At 46.3% G+C, this 23,814-nt stretch overlaps 1 protein-coding gene across 1 annotated transcript; it reads right to left on the bottom strand.

Moving 5' to 3' along the window:
- Window positions 1-11,113: 11,113 nt before the first annotated feature.
- On the bottom strand, window positions 11,114-22,615 carry LOC139399504 (disabled homolog 2-interacting protein-like; the record flags this gene model as incomplete). Its single annotated transcript, XM_071144895.1, has 5 exons — window positions 22,492-22,615; window positions 13,386-13,530; window positions 12,872-13,108; window positions 12,356-12,557; window positions 11,114-11,310 (listed from the first exon to the last, which is right to left on the bottom strand). Coding segments are annotated over exons 1-5 (905 nt in total), but the record flags the coding sequence as incomplete, so codon positions are not given.
- Between the last annotated feature and the right edge of the window lie 1,199 nt (window positions 22,616-23,814).

Raw genomic sequence — 23,814 nt, 5'->3', positions numbered from 1 at the left:
AAAAACACAACTCCAATTCCTCCTCCACAGTAACAAAACACAACAGCCTCTGAATACCCCATATACTCAAAAACAGATCAATATTGTTGACAAGTTTATAATAGGCAAACTCAACCCTTAGTCTCGCTGCCAACATTCCCTCCAGCACTCCCACCACATCCACAGACCCCTGTCCCCGAATGCTGTTCTTTCGGGTCTTCCATATCGCTAATTTTGCTGCCCCTAACACAAAATTAAGCAACACAACTACACCCTTTTGACTGAACCTGTACTTTGGCCCAAATATATACAGTTGGGAAGAGAAAACCTCTCCCAACGTTGAGAACCAATCAGTGATCAGATCAATCATCCCAACCAACCTGGGACACAGCAAAAACAGATGTGCCAGAGATTCATCTTCAGCACAGAATGGACACCCCTCCCCAACAGTAGGGTCCAGGTGTACCAGATGCATGTTGGTGGCTATAGCTCCATGTATTATCCTCCATTGGAGGTCAGCTGTCCTCTTATCAATAGGCAGTTTATATAATGATCGCCAACAGCCATTTGGAGAAGCACCTGGACCAAGCACATCCGCCCACCTCGTCGATTTTACCCCTTCCAGGGAAGAGGCATGGGACACCTTCACACATGTTCTGTACATAGCCTTCTTTCCCACCTCGTTGAACTCCCCCAGCTCCGGGGTATCGAAGGAAAGCAGCATCCCCGCGTCCTCCTCAAATGCCCCCATCGCAGCACTAACAATCAGTGCAGGGAACACATAATCCAGACCCTCCTTCCACCGATCAGAATTGGAAATGTCAGTCACATACTGCAGATGAAGCACTGGCAAGGAGTCGCAGACCTCATCGACGACCTTCCTCAGTAGGCAAGATGATCGGATCCCCGCTCTTTCTCTCAGCTCCTCCAATCTGCTCCTGCTCCGCATCAGATGACCCAGCTTGGTACACCCCACGCCTAATAGGCATGAACGTAGGATAGCTGAACCCAGAACACGGGACTGGATGGCAGTGTTATGAAAAAGAGGCTCTTCAAAAAGCCACATCCCTGGTAGCGTGCCGGTCTTACGGGACTTGACAAAGACTCTCCAAGCCTGCATAACAGACTCATAAAATGGAGTCAGGCCAGTCAAATCACCCCCCTCCAGCTTTAAGAGGAAAATATGTTTGTCTAAGCCCAAACAGCCCGCTCTCCTCATCAATATGTAGGCTGTTTCGACCCAGCTAGAACAGGTTCTGTACAACAATCTCTGGGCTGCTTGGAGCCGGAAAGCCGTGATCCTAGAGGAAATGTCCACCAGGCCTTGCCCACCCTCGTGCAGTGGCAGATACAGGGCTGCAGCTTTGATCCAGTGTTGTCCAGACCAGAAGAAATTGACAAGGGTCCTCTGAAGCTCTTGTATCAAACCCTTTGGTGGCTGTAAAATCATTAGTCTGTGCCACAGGGTAGAAGCAGCAAGATTATTAGCTACCAGGACCCGTCCCCTATAGGACAGCTGGGGCAACACCCATTTCCACCTTGACAGTCTGGCACACACTTTCTCCACTACACCCTCCCAGTTCTTTTTCTGAAAGACATCGGAGCCTAGAAAAACTCCCAAAGTCTTCATTCCATCTCTGCCCCACTGAAGCCCCCCTGGTAACCGTGGAGCGGACCCCATCTGAAGCTGACCTGCCCACAGCGCTTCACTCTTTCCCCAATTTACTCTAGCTGAGGAGGCCCCCTCATACACCTTTAAAGTGTTTGAGAGAACCTTAACATCCTCACCCCCTGTGATAAAAACGATCACGTCATCTGCATACGCAGACAGTGCTATCGTGGGACCCTTCATTACACCTGGCACAGAGAAACCAGTAAGCTTCGCTCTTAAAAAACAAAGCATTGGTTCAATCGCCAGACTATATAACTGCCCTGAAATTGGGCATCCCTGCCTGATGCCCCTTTCGACAGGGATGGGGCAACTCAAACCACCACCAACCTTCACCATACACGAGGCTCCAGCATACAGTAAATTCACCCAAGACAGAAAAACATCCCCAAACCCAAAGGCTTTCATTGTTTTAAACAAGTACTGGTGGTCCACACGATCAAAAGCCTTCTCCTGATCCAACGAAAGTAAACCCACATTTACATCCGACAGTTTACAAATGTCTAAAACATCTCTTATCAGAAACAAGTTGTCAACAATAGAGCGATCAGGTACACAGTAGGACTGGTCCTTGTGGATCAACAATCCCAGATACTCTTTCAACCTGTTTGAGAGACATTTAGAAACAATTTTGTATTCTGCGCACAGCAAGGCAACAGGTCTCCAATTTTTTATGAGAGCCAAATCCCCCTTTTTTGGCAACAGTGAAAGCACCGCACGTTGACAGGATACAGGAAGAGAACCCTCATGAAAAGATTCACACAGCACTTCATAAAAATCCTCCCCAATAGACCCCCAAAAGTGCTTATAAAACTCAGATGGTAAACCATCGATGCCAGGGGCTCGGCCTGTTGAGAGCTGCATAACTGCTGTGGACAGCTCTTGCAGTGTAATATCAGCGTCCAATGCGACTCTCTGCTCAGGTCCCAATTGAGGAAGACCGTGTAACAACTGTTCAGTACATAAAGAGTCACAATCCTCCGCCTTATAAAGGGATGAGTAAAAATCCACGGCATGTTGACGCATTTCAATATCATTCGTGGTCACCTTCCCATCAGGGAGACGAAGGCAGACCATCTGTTTGCGTTGAAATTTTGACTGTCCTAGGTTGAAAAAAAAAGCGCTAGGAGCATCAAGGCACCCTTCACTCTTTCATGCAGAAACGACCTCAGTTCATGTCTCTTGTCCTGTAGGTTCATGACTAGTCCAGGGTTGTTCTGAGTGAGCAGCTTCAATTCAATAGATTTGATATCCTGTTCAAGGGCCTTGATAGTCTCTTTAACTTCAGTTTGAGACAAAGCAGTATACTGTTGACAAAAAACTCGTATTTGGGCCTTCCTAACCTCCCACCATTGTCTCAAGGACTCAAAATTCCCTTTTATACCCCTCCATTTTTCCCAAAACAACAAAAACCTGTCACAAAACATAACATCATGTAACAATTTAACATTAAAATACCAGTAAGGCGATGACCGTCGTGGACAGGACAAGTGAATATCAACAGTAACAATATGATGATCAGAGAAACCCACAGGAGTAATGGCACACTTTCCAACCCTACTACAGTAGTGATCAGATACATACAACCTGTCTAACCTTGCTGCACTGACACGACCTTCATTAATTTTTAGCCATGTGTACTGCCTAACTTTTGCATTCCTTACTCTCCACACATCAGAAAGCTCAAACTCAGTTAATAGGCCAGACAGGCAAGTGGCTGACCGCAGGTGAGGTTCTTCAGCGGTGCGATCAACAGTAAAATCCACTGTACAGTTCCAGTCACCCCCTAAAACCATACACCCCTCTTGGTCACACTGTCTTAAGGTTTCCTTTATTTGATCAAATATAGCAATACGCTCTGTACCCTCATTAGGAGCATAAACATTCAAAAAAACAAACAGAAACCCCATAACATCCACCTTGACCAATAAAACCCGACCCTTGACAATCTCTGTTGTAGATACCACAGTCACCCCTAAGCCTGAGGAAAACAAGATTGCCACCCCAGCACTGAAATTAGTACCATGACTGAGTACATGCTGCCCCTCCCACCACATACCCCAGTCAACCTCATTTTCCTCATCACTGTGTGTCTCCTGTAGGAAAACTACATTAAGCCTTTTCTGTTTTATTACTTCTAATACCCAAGCCCTCTTATTCCTGTCCCTTCCTCCATTAATATTGAGAGAACCTACCCTTAGTACCTCCATATAGAAAAGAGAAAAGAAAAGCAGAAGAAACCACAGAGAAACCAACGAGAAAAAAGACACCCTATGAAGCATGATCATCATCATTATTTTTCTTTCTTCTCTTAACCTGAACACGTTTCCCACCACCTTTTGCTGCTGCAACAGCAGTAATAAATTTCCTCAAGCGAAACCGTTTCTTCTCACTCAATTGGTCTAACCCCACCGTCTTCTGTAACATCACAGCTGACCTCACAAACTTATCAACATCAAAATAATCTGCCAATTTGACAGATTTCCCAAAAGTCTGATCCAGAAACTCATTTACCTCCTCTAGATCATAAACTGAGTCCTCACCAGCAGCTGTCATATCTAAAGAGATATCCATATCATTCTCCTGATCCTCAGCTGAGACCACAGACAACTGACTCCCCTCTACCACATCCCTTTCAACACTCCCCACTTGCACCTCATCACTCGTACCAGGCATCTCCTCCACTACCTGGGAGACTAGCCCCACCTGAACATCACTACTCATAGTAGGCATCTTCTCCACTAACTGGGAGCCTAGCTCCACATGAACCCCAACACTCGTAGTGGGCATCTCCTCTACTACCTTGGAGCTTAGCTCCACATGAAAACCCTCATGTACCTCATTACTCGTAGTGGGCATCTCCTCCACTACCTGGGAGCCTAGCTCTACATGAACCCCAGCACTCGTAGTGGGCATCTCCTCCACTACCTGGGAGCCTATCTCCACATGAAAACCCTCCTGAACCTCATTACTCGTAATGGGCATCTCCTCCACTACCTGGGAGCCTAGCTCCACATGAATCCCCTCCTGTACCCCGTTACTCACAATGGGCATATCCTCCACTACCTGGGAGCCTAGCTCCACATGAACCCCCTCCTTTACCCCAGCACTCATACTGGGCACCTGCTCACCAGTCTGAGGAACTGGCTCTTCAGACACATCCTTACCTTCTACCACAATACTTTTCTGTAGCATAACATTTCCCTCTAATACATGTTGCAACCCCGTGCCCTCAACAGGGATAACTTGTTCCTCAGCACCAGGTGCTTGTGGCTGCTCTGCCGCTGTCGGCCCACCTCTCCCTACATCAGTGGGCCCAGGCGTTACGATGACCACCTGCGCCCCTCCCTCGGCCTTCTCCCTTTTCGGGCAAGCATGTCGCTTATGACCAACATCCTCACACTCAAAACACCGTTGACTACCCGTACTAGCATAAGCCATATACAATCTATTGTCATACTTGACTTTAAACGATAACTCTAAAGTCTGCTCCGGTGAGTCCAAAAACATAAACACCTGTCGCCGAAATGACATTACCTGTTTCAACGCCGGGTGTTTGCAACCCAACGGAACAACCTTAATTGAACTGGCGAACTTCCCAAAGCGCAATAACTCGCGCTCCAACAGCTCATTTGGAATAAACGGTGGTACATTTGAAATCGTTACCCTTGTTGAGGGAGAAAAAAGCGGCGTAACTTGAAAAAACATTCCTTTAAGAATTACACCATGCTCAACCATCCGATCAACCAGACATTCTTCTTTAAGAAATACCACCACAGCTTTATTCATCCGGGATGCATAAGCAATATTCTCATAGCCTACCTTCTCTCCTACGGCGACCAGAAACTCCTCCACCGTGACAGTAGCTTCAGTAACACACCTAAAGCCGTGCCGAAGTGACAGGGACGGCATCCCCATTCGGGCTGCCATCCCCGCCAAAATCAGGGTAATTTCGATACGAAAAACAAAAAACTTAATTCTACCACAACAAAAAAAGTAAAAATAATAACCTTAATCATGCACAGAAGAAAACCAAGAAAATGCCACCAAGAAATAACAAACCGAAAGAAAGTTGTGAATATCTAACTCTCCACAACACACGCACTCCTTCACTCAAACAATTCCCAGCATGCACCAATCACTCCCAGCATGCAGAGAGAGAGAGAGAGAGAGAGAGAGAGAGAGAGATAAGAGAGAGAGAGAGAGAGATAAGAGAGAGAGAGAGAGAGAGGTGAGAGGGAAGAAGAGAGAGAGAGAGTGTGAGAGAGAGAGAGAGAGATAAGAGAGAGAGAGAGAGAGAGGTGAGAGGGAAGAAGAGAGAGAGAGAGAGAGAGAGGTGAGAGAGAGAGAGAGAGGTGAGAGAGAGAGATGTTTGTGTGAGAGAGAGAGAGAGAGAGAGAGTGTGTGAGAGAAAGAGAGAGAGAGAGAGAGAGAGAGAGAGAGAGAGAGAGAGAGAGGTGAGAGAGATGAGAGAGAGAGATGAGAGAGAGAGAAAGAGAGAGAGAGGTGAGAGAGAGAGAGAGAGAGAGATGAGAGAGAGAGAGAGAGAAAGAGAGAGAGAGAGAGAGGTGAGAGGGAAGAAGAGAGGGATTGAGTGACAGAGAGAAAGATAGAGGTAAATGTTGATGTGTTGTATCTATTACTCCTTACAGACATGAAAACATGACAAGTCAAACCCTTCATCACACACATCAAACCCCAATTTTGTTTTATTTAACCTTTTAGCAGGGAGTCCTATTGAGACCAAGGGCTTCTTTTTCAAGGGAGCCCTGCACTCATCCTACACAACAGGACACATGGTATAGAAACAGCAGCCCAACAGGACACATGGTATAGAAACAGCAGCCAAACAGTACACATGGTATAGAAACAGCAACTCAACACAACACATGGTATAGAAACAGCAACTCAACAGGACACATGGTATAGAAACAGCAGCCCAACAGGACACATGGAATAGAAACAGCAACACAACAGGACACAGGAATAGAAACAGCAACTCAACAGGACACATGGTATAGAAACAGCAACACAACAGGACACAGGAATAGAAACAGCAGCCCAACAGGACACATGGTATAGAAACAGCAACACAACAGGACACATGGTATAGAAACAGCAACTCAACAGGACACATGGCATAGAAACAGCAGCCCAACAGGACACATGGTATAGAAACAGAAACTCAACAGGACACATGTTATAGAAACAGCTGCCCAACAGGACACATGGTATAGAACCACAGCCTAACAGTACACATGGTATAGAAACAGCTGCCCAACAGGACACATGGTATAGAACCACAGCCCAACAGGACACATGGTATAGAACCACAGCCCAAAAGGACACATGGTATAGAACCACAGCCTAACAGGACACATGGTATAGAACCACAGCCTAACAGGACACACGGTATAGAACCACAGCCCAACAGGACACATGGTATAGAACCACAGCCCAACAGGACACATGGTATAGAACCAGCAGCCCAACAGGACACATGGTATAGAACCACAGCCTAACAGGACACATGGTATAGAACCACAGCCTAACAGGACACATGGTATAGAACCACAGCCTAACAGGACACATGGTATAGAACCACAGCCTAACAGGACACATGGTATAGAACCACAGCCCAACAGGACACATGGTATAGAACCACAGCCGAACAGGACACATGGTATAGAAACAGCTGCCTAACAGGACACATGGTATAGAAACAGCTGCCCAACAGGACACATGGTATAGAAACAGCAACCCAACAGAACACATGGTATAGAAACAGCAACCCAACAGACCACATGGTATAGAAACAGCAACCCAACAGGACACATGGTATAGAAACAGCTGCCCAACAGGACACATGGTATAGAACCACAGCCCAACAGGACACATGGTATAGAACCACAGCCCAACAGGACACATGGTATAGAACCACAGCCCAACAGGACACATGGTATAGAACCACAGCCCAACAGGACACATGGTATAGAACCACAGCCCAACAGGACACATGGTATAGAAACAGCTGCCCAACAGGACACATGGTATAGAAACAGCTGCCCAACAGGACACATGGTATAGAACCACAGCCCAACAGGACACATGGTATAGAACCACAGCCCAACAGGACACATGGTATAGAACCACAGCCTAACAGGACACATGGTATAAAACAGCAGCCCATCAGTAGAGGAGGATGTGAGTCATATAGCTAGTTAAGTGATCCGCACTCATCCTCCCTTCTCTCCTTCACCACCAAGTCTACAGCTTTATTGTCTGGCAATTACCTTGACAGACACAATTTATGTTCCCATAATCTCTCTCTCTCTCTCTCTCTCTCTCTCTCGTTAATATTCTCTCTCGTTAATACTCTCTCTCTCCCTAAACCTCTATTTTCTACCAACCCTGCTCTCTCTCTCTCTCTCTCTCTCTCTCTCTCGTTAATATTCTCTCTCGTTAATACTCTCTCTCTCCCTAAACCTCTATTTTCTACCAACCCTGCTCTCTCTCTCTCTCTCCCTCCCTCACTCCCTCTCTCCCTCTCTCTGTGAATGTGGTGTAATTAGGAAGGACTGCTAGAATGCTAGACTCGTTCACTCCAGCCTCCATAAATCTGACTGGGGTTGCAGGTTCACTGCCAGCCTGATGAGAAGGGGAAGAAGGGGCACATTAGCGTGGCCTGATAAAGTGGGCTCGTCAATTGGATTTGCTCAACTCCTGCGTCTTCCCTCCTCTGTCCTCTCTCGCCTACTTTTGAAAAAGGTCAAAGGTAATCGAGGAGAGGCGGTGAGGATAGGGAACGTGGATGAAAATGCGCCTGTATAAAATGAGACCCTTCTTCAGGCAAATGACGTTCACAGAAGTGGATCCCCAAAGAAAAGTGTAAAGTGATAGGAACAACTTCGTTGTGCCAGACATTTATAGATAAAATCACAAGTATCATATGGTTTTCTGAAACGTGTGCATGGTTTTCTCCTCAAAAATATAAAGCTGATTCAAAGAGAGTGTGGCAGGTATCAAAACACTTGTACTTCCTCGCCAAAAGGAGGCTATAGAGGAGGGGAGGACCGTCTTCCGTTTGCCTACTAATGAACCGAAACACTCCTTGACCACTCAACCACTTATCGCTTTCTGGGTCACAGAGGAGAGAGGATGGTGGACGGACTTTTGCCCAAACGAGAAAACCCCCTTAACCATGCTTACCTATACCCTTTCCTTTTTGTTCTTCCTAACCCTTACCCTGTCTTTACCCATACCCCTAGCTTTATCTGTTCTTGTTCTCCTAAACCCTTACCCTGTCCTTACCCATACCCCTAGCCTTATCTGTTCTTGTTCTCCTAAACCCTTACCCTGTCCTTACCCATACCCCTAGCCTTATCTGTTCTTGTTCTCCTAAACCCTTACCCTGTCCTTACCCATACCCCTAGCCTTATCTGTTCTTGTTCTCCTAAACCCTTACCCTGTCCTTATCCATACCCCTAGCCTTATCTGTTCTTGTTCTCCTAAACCCTTACCCTGTCCTTATCCATACCCCTAGCCTTATCTGTTCTTGTTCTCCTAAACCCTTACCCTGTCCTTATCCATACCCCTAGCCTTATCTGTTCTTGTTCTCCTAAACCCTTACCCTGTCCTTACCCATACCCCTAGCTTTATCTGTTCTTGTTCTCCTAAACCCTTACCCTGTCCTTATCCATACCCCTAGCCTTATCTGTTCTTGTTCTCCTTAACCCTTACCCTGTCCTTGTCCATACCCCTAGCTTTATCTTTTCTTGTTCTCCTTAACCCTTACCCTGTCCTTATCCATACCCCTAGCCTTATCTGTTCTTGTTCTCCTAAACCCTTACCCTGTCCTTATCCATACCCCTAGCTTTATCTGTTCGTGTTCTTCTTAACCCTTACCCTGTCCTTATCCATACCCCTAGCCTTATCTGTTCTTGTTCTCCTAAACCCTTACCCTGTCCTTACCCATACCCCTAGCTTTATCTGTTCTTGTTCTCCTAAACCCTTACCCTGTCCTTATCCATACCCCTAGCCTTATCTGTTCTAGTTCTCCTAAACCCTTACCCTGTCCTTACCCATACCCCTAGCCTTATCTGTTCTTGTTCTCCTTAACCCTTACCCTGTCCTTATCCATACCCCTAGCCTTATCTGTTCTTGTTCTCCTAAACCCTTACCCTGTCCTTACCCATACCCCTAGCTTTATCTGTTCTTGTTCTCCTAAACCCTTACCCTGTCCTTATCCATACCCCTAGCCTTATCTGTTCTTGTTCTCCTTAACCCTTACCCTGTCCTTGTCCATACCCCTAGCTTTATCTTTTCTTGTTCTCCTTAACCCTTACCCTGTCCTTATCCATACCCCTAGCCTTATATTTTCTTGTTCTCCTTAACCCTTACCCTGTCCTTATCCATACCCCTAGCCTTATCTGTTCTTGTTCTCCTAAACCCTTACCCTGTCCTTATCCATACCCCTAGCTTTATCTGTTTGTGTTCTTCTTAACCCTTACCCTGTCCTTATCCATACCCCTAGCCTTATCTGTTCTTGTTCTCCTAAACCCTTACCCTGTCCTTACCCATACCCCTAGCTTTATCTGTTCTTGTTCTCCTAAACCCTTACCCTGTCCTTATCCATACCCCTAGCCTTATCTGTTCTTGTTCTCCTTAACCCTTACCCTGTCCTTGTCCATACCCCTAGCTTTATCTTTTCTTGTTCTCCTTAACCCTTACCCTGTCCTTATCCATACCCCTAGCCTTATCTGTTCTTGTTCTCCTAAACCCTTACCCTGTCCTTATCCATACCCCTAGCTTTATCTGTTTGTGTTCTTCTTAACCCTTACCCTGTCCTTATCCATACCCCTAGCCTTATCTGTTCTTGTTCTCCTAAACCCTTACCCTGTCCTTACCCATACCCCTAGCTTTATCTGTTCTTGTTCTCCTAAACCCTTACCCTGTCCTTATCCATACCCCTAGCCTTATCTGTTCTAGTTCTCCTAAACCCTTACCCTGTCCTTACCCATACCCCTAGCTTTATCTGTTCTTGTTCTCCTTAACCCTTACCCTGTCCTTACCCATACCCCTAGCTTTATCTGTTCTTGTTCTCCTAAACCCTTACCCTGTCCTTATCCATACCCCTAGCCTTATCTGTTCTAGTTCTCCTAAACCCTTACCCTGTCCTTACCCATACCCCTAGCTTTATCTGTTCTTGTTCTCCTAAACCCTTACCCTGTCCTTATCCATACCCCTAGCCTTATCTGTTCTTGTTCTCCTAAACCCTTACCCTGTCCTTATCCATACCCCTAGCCTTATCTGTTCTTGTTCTCCTTAACCCTTACCCCACCCTCATTCCCTTTCTTTTATCCCAAACCCTGTCCTTACCCATACCCCTAGCCTTATCTGTTCTTGTTCTCCTTAACCCTTACCCCACCCTCATTCCCTTTCTTTTATCCCAAACCCTGTCCTTACCCTGAAAGGTCATTGTCGATGACCATCTTCTGTAGGCCGGTGGAGATGCTGCAGCCTGCCCCGACATTGGGCGGTGACCCCATACGGTCAGAGGAGGACGGAGCGGTCATGCTCATGGTCATGCTGGACGGGTTGTTCAGCGCTGTGTTCACATCCCGGAGGATCCTGGGTAGGGGGCCTAGCTTGGAGGCGGAGCTCTGAGGGTTAAAGTGGGGTTCAAGGTCAGAGATGGGGTCAGTGGTCATGGTAGCTCTGTGTAGAAGTTGAGGCCTTTGGACACAGGTCTAGGATCAGCTTTAATCCTTTCCAAACCTAATAACTCATTAGGGCGGGGCAGTATGGGAGATGCAAGACTGGCCTTGTTTGGGGCAAACTTCCTCCTACTTGGGTTCACTGTTAAGCTGTGTATTCATGGCATCCTTCACAGTTTTCTACTCCACTGTTTGAACCCATTTAAGCATTCATGTGGCAATTTTGTAACTTTTACATGCACTGACTTAAACCTTGGATATCAGTAGAGACCTCCCTGTGCCTGTATCAGACAGTGAGCCTGGCTGGGGTATTATTTTTCCCATTACAGAGAGCTAATCTCCCTCTGATTATGTCCTTCAGTCTGAATAATGAAACAGGCCGGCCTCAGAGCCTTGAAGGACTTTATTTTGGTTGGAGATGGACGGGAGTGCTGTCCTCAGTGAGGATGGGATGCAGCACATAGAGTCTATGGGCTTTGCAACCAATATACCTAGTAATTAACACGCTGGGATGGCTCTCCATGCGGAACCATGGCTAATGCACTAGGTGTCCCTACAAATCCATTTGGATGCCTCCCACATAAACATAGTGTTGTATATCTATGTCCTCCCAGGCCCTCAGAGCATTCCAATAGAGCACTCAGTCTCACAGCAGTCGTTGTATTATATAAGCAATAGCGTGCTGTACACATGAATGAATCTAGTTAGGTTAACATGCTACTGCTCGCAGTACATTACTAAATGCAGAAGGGCTGTGCTGATAATATTATTATGTATTTAGTCCTGACTTTATGACCTGGGGAAAACTCCAGGCTAGTTATAGAGGTTACAACTAGGGACCTGGAGTTGTTCCTAATCAGTTAACATAGTCAGGATAAACTTGGGACCTGGAGTCTTGGAAAAAGCTCCTGTCCCTATACAGTATGCTGTATATTTCATGTGACTACTACTATGTCCATTGTATTAGTTGTCTTTGCCTGGTCAGCTCTACCTGGTCCATGGTAGAGACGACCTCTGACAGCAGGTTGTGCAGGGTGGACAGCTCCCGTCCCAGGTCTATGTAACCTTCGAACCCTGCAGTGTTAGAGATGGTCTCTGGGTTAGAGATCTCCAGCAGGAAGCGCTGCATGTTGGTCCACTCATGTTCCAGGAACTGGTTCATAAAGGACATGTACTCCTCCTTACTGCCAAACCTGGGAGAGATGGAGGGAGGGAGGGAGGGAGGGGTGGGAGGGGAGGGGAGGGAGAGATAGATAGAGAGGGAGGGAGGGAGGGAGGGAGGGAGGGAGGGAGGGAGGGAGGGAGGGAGGGAGGGAGGGAGGGAGGGAGGGAGGGAGGGAGGGAGAGAGAGAGAGAGAGAGAGAGAGAGAGAGAGAGAGCGCAAGAGAGCGCAAGAGAGATAGGGAGGGAGAGATAGGTTGAGTATATAGAACACATACTCTCTCTCAAACACACACACAAACTCAACACCAATACACACACTCCATAAACCCACACACACACTCACTTGGCGAAGTTGGCCAGGTTCTGCGTGACCTTGGCGATGAGTGTGAGTGTGCGTGCGGTGCGGTCATCAGGGTATTCCTGCATCAGGTTGAAAAGCGACGGGGACATAACGGCCGGACACAGGAAACGCAGGAACAGAGACGCGCTGATCAGACGCTCGCTGATGTCCGGTCGCCCCCGGCTACTGCACTCCTGTCGCCACGATGCAAACACCTCCTTGAGTTCCCGTGGAAACACACTGCGGGAGGAGGGAAAAGAGGTGTTAACGGCAATATGGAGGTAGGTACACTTTCACTCTCATATTACAGAGCTACAGAGAGCTACAGAGAGCTACAGAGAGCTACACTTTATTGCTGTTTGAACAGGTGAATTTAGGTCCTGCATAGCAACTATAGAACAGCTAACAGTAAGCGCTGAAAGCATTGGCGGAATGTCCACCAATGGCCATATTTATAAACACATGGTAACAAGACATTTAGTTGGTAATGCATTGTGGGTGGTGTCCCAGAAGTTACCAGTAGGAGTTGATGATCTTGCAGAAGGCCAGCTCACAGCACATCTTCAGGTTGCTCTGGTGCTCCTGCAGGTCATTGGACGAACACTTGGACGGGTCCACCTCACAGTTCTCATCTGACTCATACAACGCCTTGATAAACTCACCTACAACACAGGGAGAGACAGACAAGTCAGACACTAACATTCAGTCAACTCACCTAGAACACAGGGAGAGAAAGACAAATCAGACACTAACATTCAGTCAACTCACCTACAACACAGGGAGAGAAAGACAAGTCAGACATTAACATTCAGTCAACTCACCTAGAACACAGGGAGAGAAAGACAAGTCAGACACTAACATTCAGTCAACTCACCTACAACACAGGGAGAGAAAGACACAGGCAGACAATAACATTCAGTCAACTCACCTAGAACACAGGGAGAGAAAGACAAGTCAGACAGTAACATTCAGTCAACTCAGGTACAACACAGGGAGAGAGAGACACAGGCAGACAGTAACATTCAGTCAACTCAGCTACAACACAGGGAGAGAGAGACACAGGCAGACAGTAACATTCAGTCAACTCAGGTACAACACAGGGAGAGAGAGACACAGGCAGACAGTAACATTCAGTCAACTCAGCTACAACACAGGGAGAGAGACACAGGCAGACAGTAACATTCAGTCAACTCAGCTACAACACAGGGAGAGAGAGACAAGTCAGACACCAACATTCAGTCAACTCACCTACAACACAGGGAGAGAGAGACAAGTCAGACACTAACATTCAGTCAACTCAGCTACAACACAGGGAGAGAGAGACACAGACAGACAGTAACATTCAGTCAACTCAGCTACAACACAGGGAGAGAGACACAGGCAGACAGTAACATTCAATCAACTCAGCTACAACACAGGGAGAGAAAGACACAGGCAGACAGTAACATTCAGTCAACTCAGCTACAACACAGGGAGAGAAAGACACAGGCAGACAGTAACATTCAGTCAACTCAGCTACAACACAGGGAGAGAGAGACACAGGCAGACAGTAACATTCAGTCAACTCAGCTACAACACAGGGAGAGAGAGACACAGGCAGACAGTAACATTCAGTCAACTCAGCTACAACACAGGGAGAGACAGACACAGGCAGACAGTAACATTCAGTCAACAAACCTACAACACAGGGAGAGAGAGAGACACAGGCAGACAGTAACATTCAGTCAACTCAGCTACAACACAGGGAGAGAGAGAGACAGGCAGACAGTAACATTCAGTCAACTCAGCTACAACACAGGGAGAGAGACACAGGCAGACAGTAACATTCAGTCAACTCAGGTACAACACAGGGAGAGAGAGACACAGGCAGACAGTACCAATCAGTCATCGTCAACTCAGCTACAACACAGGGAGAGAGAGACACAGGCAGACAGTAACAATCAGTCAACTCAGCTACAACACAGGGAGAGAGAGACACAGTAAGACAGTAACATTCAGTCAACTCAGCTACAACACAGGGAGAGAGAGACAAGTCAGACACTAACATTCAGGCAACTCAGCTACAACACAGGGAGAGAGAGACACAGGCAGACAGTAACATTCAGTCAACTCAGCTAAAACACAGGGAGAGAGAGACACAGGCAGACAGTACCAATCAGTCATCGTCAACTCAGCTACAACACAGGGAGAGAGAGACACAGGCAGACAGTAACATTCAGTCAACTCAGCTATAACACAGGGAGAGAGAGACACAGGCAGACAGTAACAATCAGTCAACTCAGCTACAACACAGGGAGAGAGAGACACAGGCAGACAGTAACATTCAGTCAACTCAGCTACAACACAGGGAGAGAGAGACACAGGCAGACACTAACATTCAGTCAACTCAGCTACAACACAGGAAGAGAGAGAGACACAGGCAGACAGTAACATTCAGTCAACTCAGCTACAACACAGGGAGAGAGACACAGGCAGACAGTAACATTCAGTCAACTCAGCTACAACACAGGGAGAGAAAGACAAGTCAGACACTAACATTCAGTCAACTCAGCTACAACACAGGGAGAGAGAGACACAGGCAGACAGTAACATTCAGTCAACTCAGCTACAACACAGGGAGAGAGACACAGGCAGACAGTAACATTCAGTCAACTCAGCTACAACACAGGGAGAGACAGACACAGGCAGATAGTAACATTCAGTCAAGAAACCTACAACACAGGGAGAGAGAGACACAGGCAGACAGTAACATTCAGTCAACTCAGCTACAACACAGGGAGAGAGAGACACAGGCAGACAGTAACATTCAGTCAACTCAGCTACAAAACAGGGAGAGAGAGACACAGACAGACAGTAACATTCAGTCAACTCAGCTACAACACAGGGAGAGAGAGAGACAGGCAGACAGTAACATTCAGTCAACTCAGCTAAAACACAGGGAGAGAGAGACACAGGCAGACAGTACCAATCAGTCAGCGTCAACTCAGCTACAACACAGGGAGAGAGAGACACAGGCAGACAGTAACAATCAGTCAACTCAGCTACAACACAAGCGAGAGAGAGACACAGGCAGACAGTAACATGCAGTCAACTCAGGTACAACACAGGGAGAGAGAGACACAGGCAGACAGTAACAACCAGTCAACTCAGCTACAACACAGGGAGAGAGAGACACAGGCAGACAATAACATTCAGTCAACTCAGCTACAACACAGGGAGAGAGAGACACAGGCAGACAGTAACATTCAGTCAACTCAGGTACAACACAGGGAGAGAGAGACACAGGCAGACAGTAACATTCAGTCAACTCAGCAACAACACAGGGAGAGAGAGACACAGGCAGACAATAACATTCAGTCAACTCAGCTACAACACAGGGAGAGAGAGACACAGGCAGACAGTAACATTCAGTCAACTCAGCTACAACACAGGGAGAGAGAGACAGAGGCAGACAGTAACATTCAGTCAACTCAGGTATAACACAGGGAGAGAGAGACACAGGCAGACACTAACATTCAGTCAACTCAGCTACAACACAGGGAGAGAGAGACACAGGCAGACACTAACATTCAGTCAACTCAGGTATAACACAGGGAGAGAGAGACACAGGCAGACAGTAACATTCAGTCAACTCAAGTACAACACAGGGAGAGAGAGACACAGGCAGACAGTAACATTCAGTCAACTCACTGAACACACATGTTTTGTTATTCTGTCCTAAGTGGGACCTAAATGTATTTCCATTAAAAATCCTATTTTCCCTTAACTGTTACCCTAACCCTAAACCTAACTCCTAATCTTAAACCCAACCACTAACATCTTACCCTAACCCTAAACCTAACCCTAAACCTAAGCCTAAAATAGCCTTTGTCCTCATGGGGACTTGGGACATTTTCCTTGTTTTACTATACTAGTGGGGACTTTTGAGGATATTAGGTCCCCGCAGGGATAGAAGAACCCCCCCCCACACACACACACACACAAACCACAGGAGGTTGGTTGCTCTTTAAATGGGGTAGACGGGCTTGTGGTAATCAATCAAATGTATTTATAAAGCCCTTTTTACATCAGCCGATGTCACAAAGTGATGTACAGAAACCCAGCCTAAAGCCCCAAACAGCAAGCAATGCAGATGTAGAAGCACGGTGGCTAGGAGAAACTCCCTAGTTTGACAGAAGCGGAAGAGGTAGAATGGTATCAAATACATCAAACACAAGGTTTCCATGTGTTTGATTCAATTCCATTAACTCCGTTCCAGACATTATTATGAGCTTTCCTCCCCTCAGCAGCCTCCACTGACACACACACACACACACACACACACACACTTTCCTGTTGTCCCTCAAGGACCTCTGAGATGGAAGGACAATGATGTCTGGCCTTTTAATTAAAGTGAGACTGAAACAGTGAATGAATGACTGTGTCTCCATTCAAGACATCACACCGTAACAGCTTTCCATACGCAAGACATCACACCGTAACAGCTTTCCATACACAAGACATCACACCGTAACAGCTTTCCATACGCAAGACATCACACCGTAACAGCTTTCCATACGCAAGACATCACACCGTAACAGCTTTCCATACGCAAGACATCACACCGTAACAGCTTTCCATAAGCAAGACATCACACCATAACAGCTTTCCATACGCAAGACATCACACCGTAACAGCTTTCCATAAGCAAGACATCACACCGTAACAGCTTTCCATAAGCAAGACATCACACCGTAACAGCTTTCCATAAGCAAGACATCACACCGTAACAGCTTTCCATAAGCAAGACATCACACCGTAACAGCTTTCCATAAGCAAGACATCACACCGTAACAGCTTTCCATACGCAAGACATCACACCGTAACAGCTTTCCATACGCAAGACATCACACCGTAACAGCTTTCCATAAGCAAGACATCACACCGTAACAGCTTTCCATACGCAAGACATCACACCGTAACAGCTTTCCATACGCAAGACATCACACCGTAACAGCTTTCCATAAGCAAGACATCACACCGTAACAGCTTTCCATACGCAAGACATCACACCGTAACAGCTTTCCATACACAAGACATCACACCGTAACAGCTTTCCATACGCAAGACATCACACCGTAACAGCTTTCCATACGCAAGACATCACACCGTAACAGCTTTCCATACACAAGACATCACACCGTAACAGCTTTCCATACGCAAGACATCACACCGTAACAGCTTTCCATACGCAAGACATCACACCGTAACAGCTTTCCATACGCAAGACATCACACCGTAACAGCTTTCCATACGCAAGACATCACACCGTAACAGCTTTCCATACGCAAGACATCACACCGTAACAGCTTTCCATACACAAGACATCACACCGTAACAGCTTTCCATAAGCAAGACATCACACCGTAACAGCTTTCCATAAGCAAGACATCACACCGTAACAGCTTTCCATACGCAAGACATCACACCGTAACAGCTTTCCATACGCAAGACATCACACCGTAACAGCTTTCCATAAGCAAGACATCACACCGTAACAGCTTTCCATAAGCAAGACATCACACCGTAACAGCTTTCCATAAGCAAGACATCACACCGTAACAGCTTTCCATACGCAAGACATCACACCGTAACAGCTTTCCATACGCAAGACATCACACCGTAACAGCTTTCCATACGCAAGACATCACACCGTAACAGCTTTCCATAAGCAAGACATCACACCGTAACAGCTTTCCATACGCAAGACATCACACCGTAACAGCTTTCCATACGCAAGACATCACACCGTGACAGCTTTCCATACGCAAGACATCACACCGTAACAGCTTTCCATACGCAAGACATCACACCGTAACAGCTTTCCATAAGCAAGACATCACACCGTAACAGCTTTCCATAATCAAGACATCACACCGTAACAGCTTTCCATACGCAAGACATCACACCGTAACAGCTTTCCATACGCAAGACATCACACCGTGACAGCTTTCCATACGCAAGACATCACACCGTAACAGCTTTCCATACACAAGACATCACACCGTAACAGCTTTCCATAAGCAAGACATCACACCGTAACAGCTTTCCATAATCAAGACATCACACCGTAACAGCTTTCCATACGCAAGACATCACACCGTAACAGCTTTCCATAAGCAAGACATCACACCGTAACAGCTTTCCATAAGCAAGACATCACACCGTAACAGCTTTCCATAAGCAAGACATCACACCGTAACAGCTTTCCATACACAAGACATCACACCGTAACAGCTTTCCATACACAAGACATCACACCGTAACAGCTTTCCATACGCAAGACATCACACCGTAACAGCTTTCCATAAGCAAGACATCACACCGTAACAGCTTTCCATAAGCAAGACATCACACCGTAACAGCTTTCCATACACAAGACATCACACCGTAACAGCTTTCCATAAGCAAGACATGAACTTCCGACTGTCACCAACTATCCAATGACAATACTAAGTCAAACAACAATAGGGGCCAGGGCCATCCCAGGTAATACACCATGACTGATGACTGATGCTCATGTTCTCCATCTCAGTCAATGTACCAGACGAGATAACGACAACATAAACAACGTTAGAACAACACTCCATCAACATTCCACAAACCCTTCCCCTCTTCCTGTCAACTTTGTCCTTCCCATGTGAAGAGAGGTGAGAGATGAGAGAGAGGAAAAGAGAGATGAGAGACGAGAGAGAGGGAAAGAGATGAGAGATAGCGAGAGGCGATTAGAGGATGTCTGACTTGCGGCTCTACCTGTCCATGTTAAGACTATAGAAACAAATATCTTATTGTTAGTTTGACAGTGATAAGATGTAATCATTTCCCCTGCACTGTTTGTTATTGAGATGATCAGAAAGGAAAAGTGCTCTCTCTCTCCCTTCTCCCCTCTCTCCCTCTCCTTCTCCCCCCTCTCCCTCTCCTTCTCCCCTCTCTCCCTCTCCTTCTCCCCTCTCTCCCTCTCCTTCTCCCCTCTCTCCCTCTCCTTCTCCCCCCTCTCCCTCTCCTTCTCCCCCCTCTCCCTCTCCTTCTCCCCCCTCTCCCTCTCCTTCTCCCCCCTCTCCCTCTCCTTCTCCCCCCTCTCCCTCTCTTTCCCCCTGGTCGTCCTTGTGTTGCCCCTTCATGGCAGACCAGACCAGACCAGACCAGACCAGACCGGAAGCAGTCAATCTTCGGTAGTGACGAGGTGTTCTATTATTCACCCAGGCTTCAAAGCACATTAACTCCAAGGAAAACACACATGCATTATTCACTAAGGCTCCAATATATTCTTAACTCAACCCTGAGAGATATAGACACACACACACACACACACATTGTTGCACTGATATTAGATCTATGCACAGAGAGATACATGAGAGTGGGATGGGAAAGAGAGAGATGGAGGGAGAGAGATGGAGGGAGAGAGATGGAGGGAGAGGGAAATAGAGAGACAATGTGCTTTTCTGTAGATAAAACTGCTGCTGTGTACGTTTCTAAATCAGGCTGGATGAGGTAAACACATCAACATGCACCAGGCTTATACCCAGGACCACAGCCAACACTAACACAACACTGGACTAACCTTGGTCTCACCTTGTGGTAGAGTGAGAGAGGGAGAGAGAGAGAGAGAGAGAGAGAGCGAAAGAGGGACAGAGATAGGGAGATAGTCAGAGGGAGGGAGAGAGAGAGAGAGACAGAGAGAGAGACAGAGAGAGAGACAGAGAGAGAGAGAGACAGAGAGAGACAGAGAGAGAGAGAGAGAGAGAGAGAGAGAGAGAGACAGAGAGAGACAGAGAGAGAGAGACAGAGACAGAGACAGAGAGAGAGAGAGAGAGAGAGAGAGAGAGAGAGAGAGAGAGAGAGAGAGAGAGAGAGAGAGAGAGAGAGAGAGAGAGAGAGAAAAAAAAGAAAAGAAAGAGAGGCACTTAGTTCTGTGTTGACACCATGTCCAGTCTCTGGGGTCAGGGGCTAGGAGTGTTGTGTCTGCCAGCCCTGAGGCCTTCTCTGCCCTTTGACCTCCACTACAGCTCAATGACCTCTGACCTTAATTACAGCTCAGTAAACATGGCCTACTGACCCAGAGCAAGTTTTGATTGCTTACGACAACACACACAATGTCTCTGTATTAAGCATGGATGGATGGAGAGAGAGAGAGGAAAAAGAGGGCTGAGTGACAGAAAGACAGATAAAGAGAGAGAGAGAGGAAAAAGAGGGCTGAGTGACAGAAAGACAGATAAAGAAAGAGAGAGAAAAAAGAGGGCTGAGTGACAGAAAGACAGATAAAGAAAGAGAGAGAGGAAAAAGAGGGCTGAGTGACAGAAAGACAGATAAAGAGAGAGAGAGAGGAAAAAGAGGGCTGAGTGACAGAAAGACAGATAAAGAGAGAGAGAGAGGAAAAGAGGGCTGAGTGACAGAAAGACAGATAAAGAAAGAGAGAGAGGAAAAAGAGGGCTGAATGACAGAAAGACAGATAAAGAAAGAGAGAGAGGAAAAAGAGGGCTGAGTGACAGAAAGACAGATAAAGAAAGAGAGAGAAAAAAGAGGGCTGAGTGACAGAAAGACAGATAAAGAGAGAGAGAAAAAAGAGGGCTGAGTGACAGAAAGACAGATAAAGAGAGAGAGAGAGGAAAAAGAGGGCTGAGTGACAGAAAGACAGATAAAGAAAGAGAGAGAGGAAAAAGAGGGCTGAGTGACAGAAAGACAGATAAAGAAAGAGAGAGATGAAAAATAGTGCTGAGTGACAGAAAGACAGATAAAGAAAGAGAGAGAGGAAAAAGAGGGCTGAGTGACAGAAAGACAGATAAAGAAAGAGAGAGATGAAAAAGAGGGCTGAGTGACAGAAAGACAGATAAAGAGAGAGAGAGAGGAAAAAGAGGGCTGAGTGACAGAAAGACAGATAAAGAAAGAGAGAGAGGAAAAATAGTGCTGAGTGACAGAAAGACAGATAAAGAAAGAGAGAGAGGAAAAAGAGGGCTGAGTGACAGAAAGACAGATAAAGAAAGAGAGAGAGGAAAAAGAGGGCTGAGTGACAGAAAGACAGATAAAGAAAGAGAGAGAGGAAAAAGAGGGCTGAGTGACAGAAAGACAGATAAAGAAAGAGAGAGAGGAAAAAGAGGGCTGAGTGACAGAAAGACAGATAAAGAAAGAGAGAGAGGAAAAAGAGGGCTGAGTGACAGAAAGACAGATAAAGAAAGAGAGAGAGGAAAAAGAGGGCTGAGTGACAGAAAGACACATAAAGAAAGAGAGAGAGGAAAAAGAGGGCTGAGTGACAGAAAGACAGATAAAGAAAGAGAGAAAGGAAAAAGAGGGCTGAGTGACAGAAAGACACATAAAGAAAGAGAGAGAGGAAAAAGAGGGCTGAGTGACAGAAAGACAGATAAAGAAAGAGAGAGAGGGTAATGTTTACTAATGTTTCCCTTATTTATTTCCCTTTTGTTTATTGTCTATTCCATTTGCTTTGGCAATGTAAACATATGCTTCTAGGCAGGCAGGCAGGCAGGCAGGCAGGCAGGCAGGCAGGCAGGCAGGCAGGCAGGCAGGCAGGCAGGCAGGCAGCTATATAGGCAGGCAGATACATAGACAGACAGACAGACAGATAGACTCACCGAGTGCATCCTGTAGGTACTTCTGCCCCACTAGTTTGAGGTACTCCTCTATAGCCTTGGTGGCCAGCGTGTTCTCTCGGAAGATCAGGTGCTCGTTCTCCCCACACCGGTCCACCTCTGACATCATCAGGTCTGTCAGGAAGTCCTACAGCAAAACAAGAAGAGAAAACAGGAGATGACACTACAGAAGACACTACAGAAGACACTACAGAAGACACTACAGATGACACTAGAGAAGACACTAGAGAAGACACTACAGAAGACACTACAGAAGACACTACAGGTGACACTAGAGAAGACACTACAGAAGACACTACAGAAGACACTACAGAAGACACTACAGATGACACTACAGAAGACACTACAGAAGACACTACAGAAGACACTAGAGAAGACACTACAGAAGACACTACAGAAGACACTACAGATGACACTAGAGAAGACACTACAGGTGACACTAGAGAAGACACTACAGAAGACACTACAGAAGACACTACAGAAGACACTACAGAAGACACTAGAGAAGACACTACAGGTGACACTAGAGAAGACACTACAGAAGACACTACAGAAGACACTAGAGAAGACACTACAGATGACACTAGAGAAGACACTACAGAAGACACTACAGAAGACACTAGAGATGACACTAGAGAAGACACTACAGAAGACACTACAGAAGACACTACAGAAGACACTAGAGAAGACACTACAGAAGACACTACAGAAGACACTACAGAAGACACTAGAGAAGACACTACAGAAGACACTACAGAAGACACTACAGAAGACACTACAGAAGACACTACAGAAGACACTACAGAAGACACTACAGAAGACACTACAACTCCTAGCGGTCGGAACAATGTTGCAGATAAATGTAAACAAATACTGATTTTCAAGCAAATTGCAAAAATGTCTAAAACAAGCAAAGCAATAAAAATATTATATCCTGCCTAAGTAAACCTATATAAAAAACACTCTTATTTTAGTCATACATCTCATATCTCATCAGCATTCTGCACATGGTGACAGTCTGGATAATGTTCAACTAAACCTGACAGGAAACAGGGACATTGCTATACCCATTAGCAGTGAGGTCAGAAAGTGAGACTGTGTGTGTGTGTGTGTGTTTGCGAGCCTGAGTGTGTCACAGTGCCAAGCCCAGCCCATAGTGGTGTGATTACTGCTTCACACTTCCTCTGATGCAGGCATGGAGGAGTGTGTATTATCTGGAATACATATGGGCAATATGGAACAACAAAATCCATTCAGGATCAACCAAGTCACCCCAGGAAAATGTTACTGGACAAGCAGAGGGCA

The sequence above is a fragment of the Oncorhynchus clarkii genome, unplaced genomic scaffold (assembly GCF_045791955.1).
Source record: "Oncorhynchus clarkii lewisi isolate Uvic-CL-2024 unplaced genomic scaffold, UVic_Ocla_1.0 unplaced_contig_8216_pilon_pilon, whole genome shotgun sequence".
In the NCBI taxonomy this organism is placed as follows: domain Eukaryota; kingdom Metazoa; phylum Chordata; class Actinopteri; order Salmoniformes; family Salmonidae; genus Oncorhynchus; species Oncorhynchus clarkii.
This window is presented reverse-complemented; position numbering and strand designations above follow the sequence as displayed.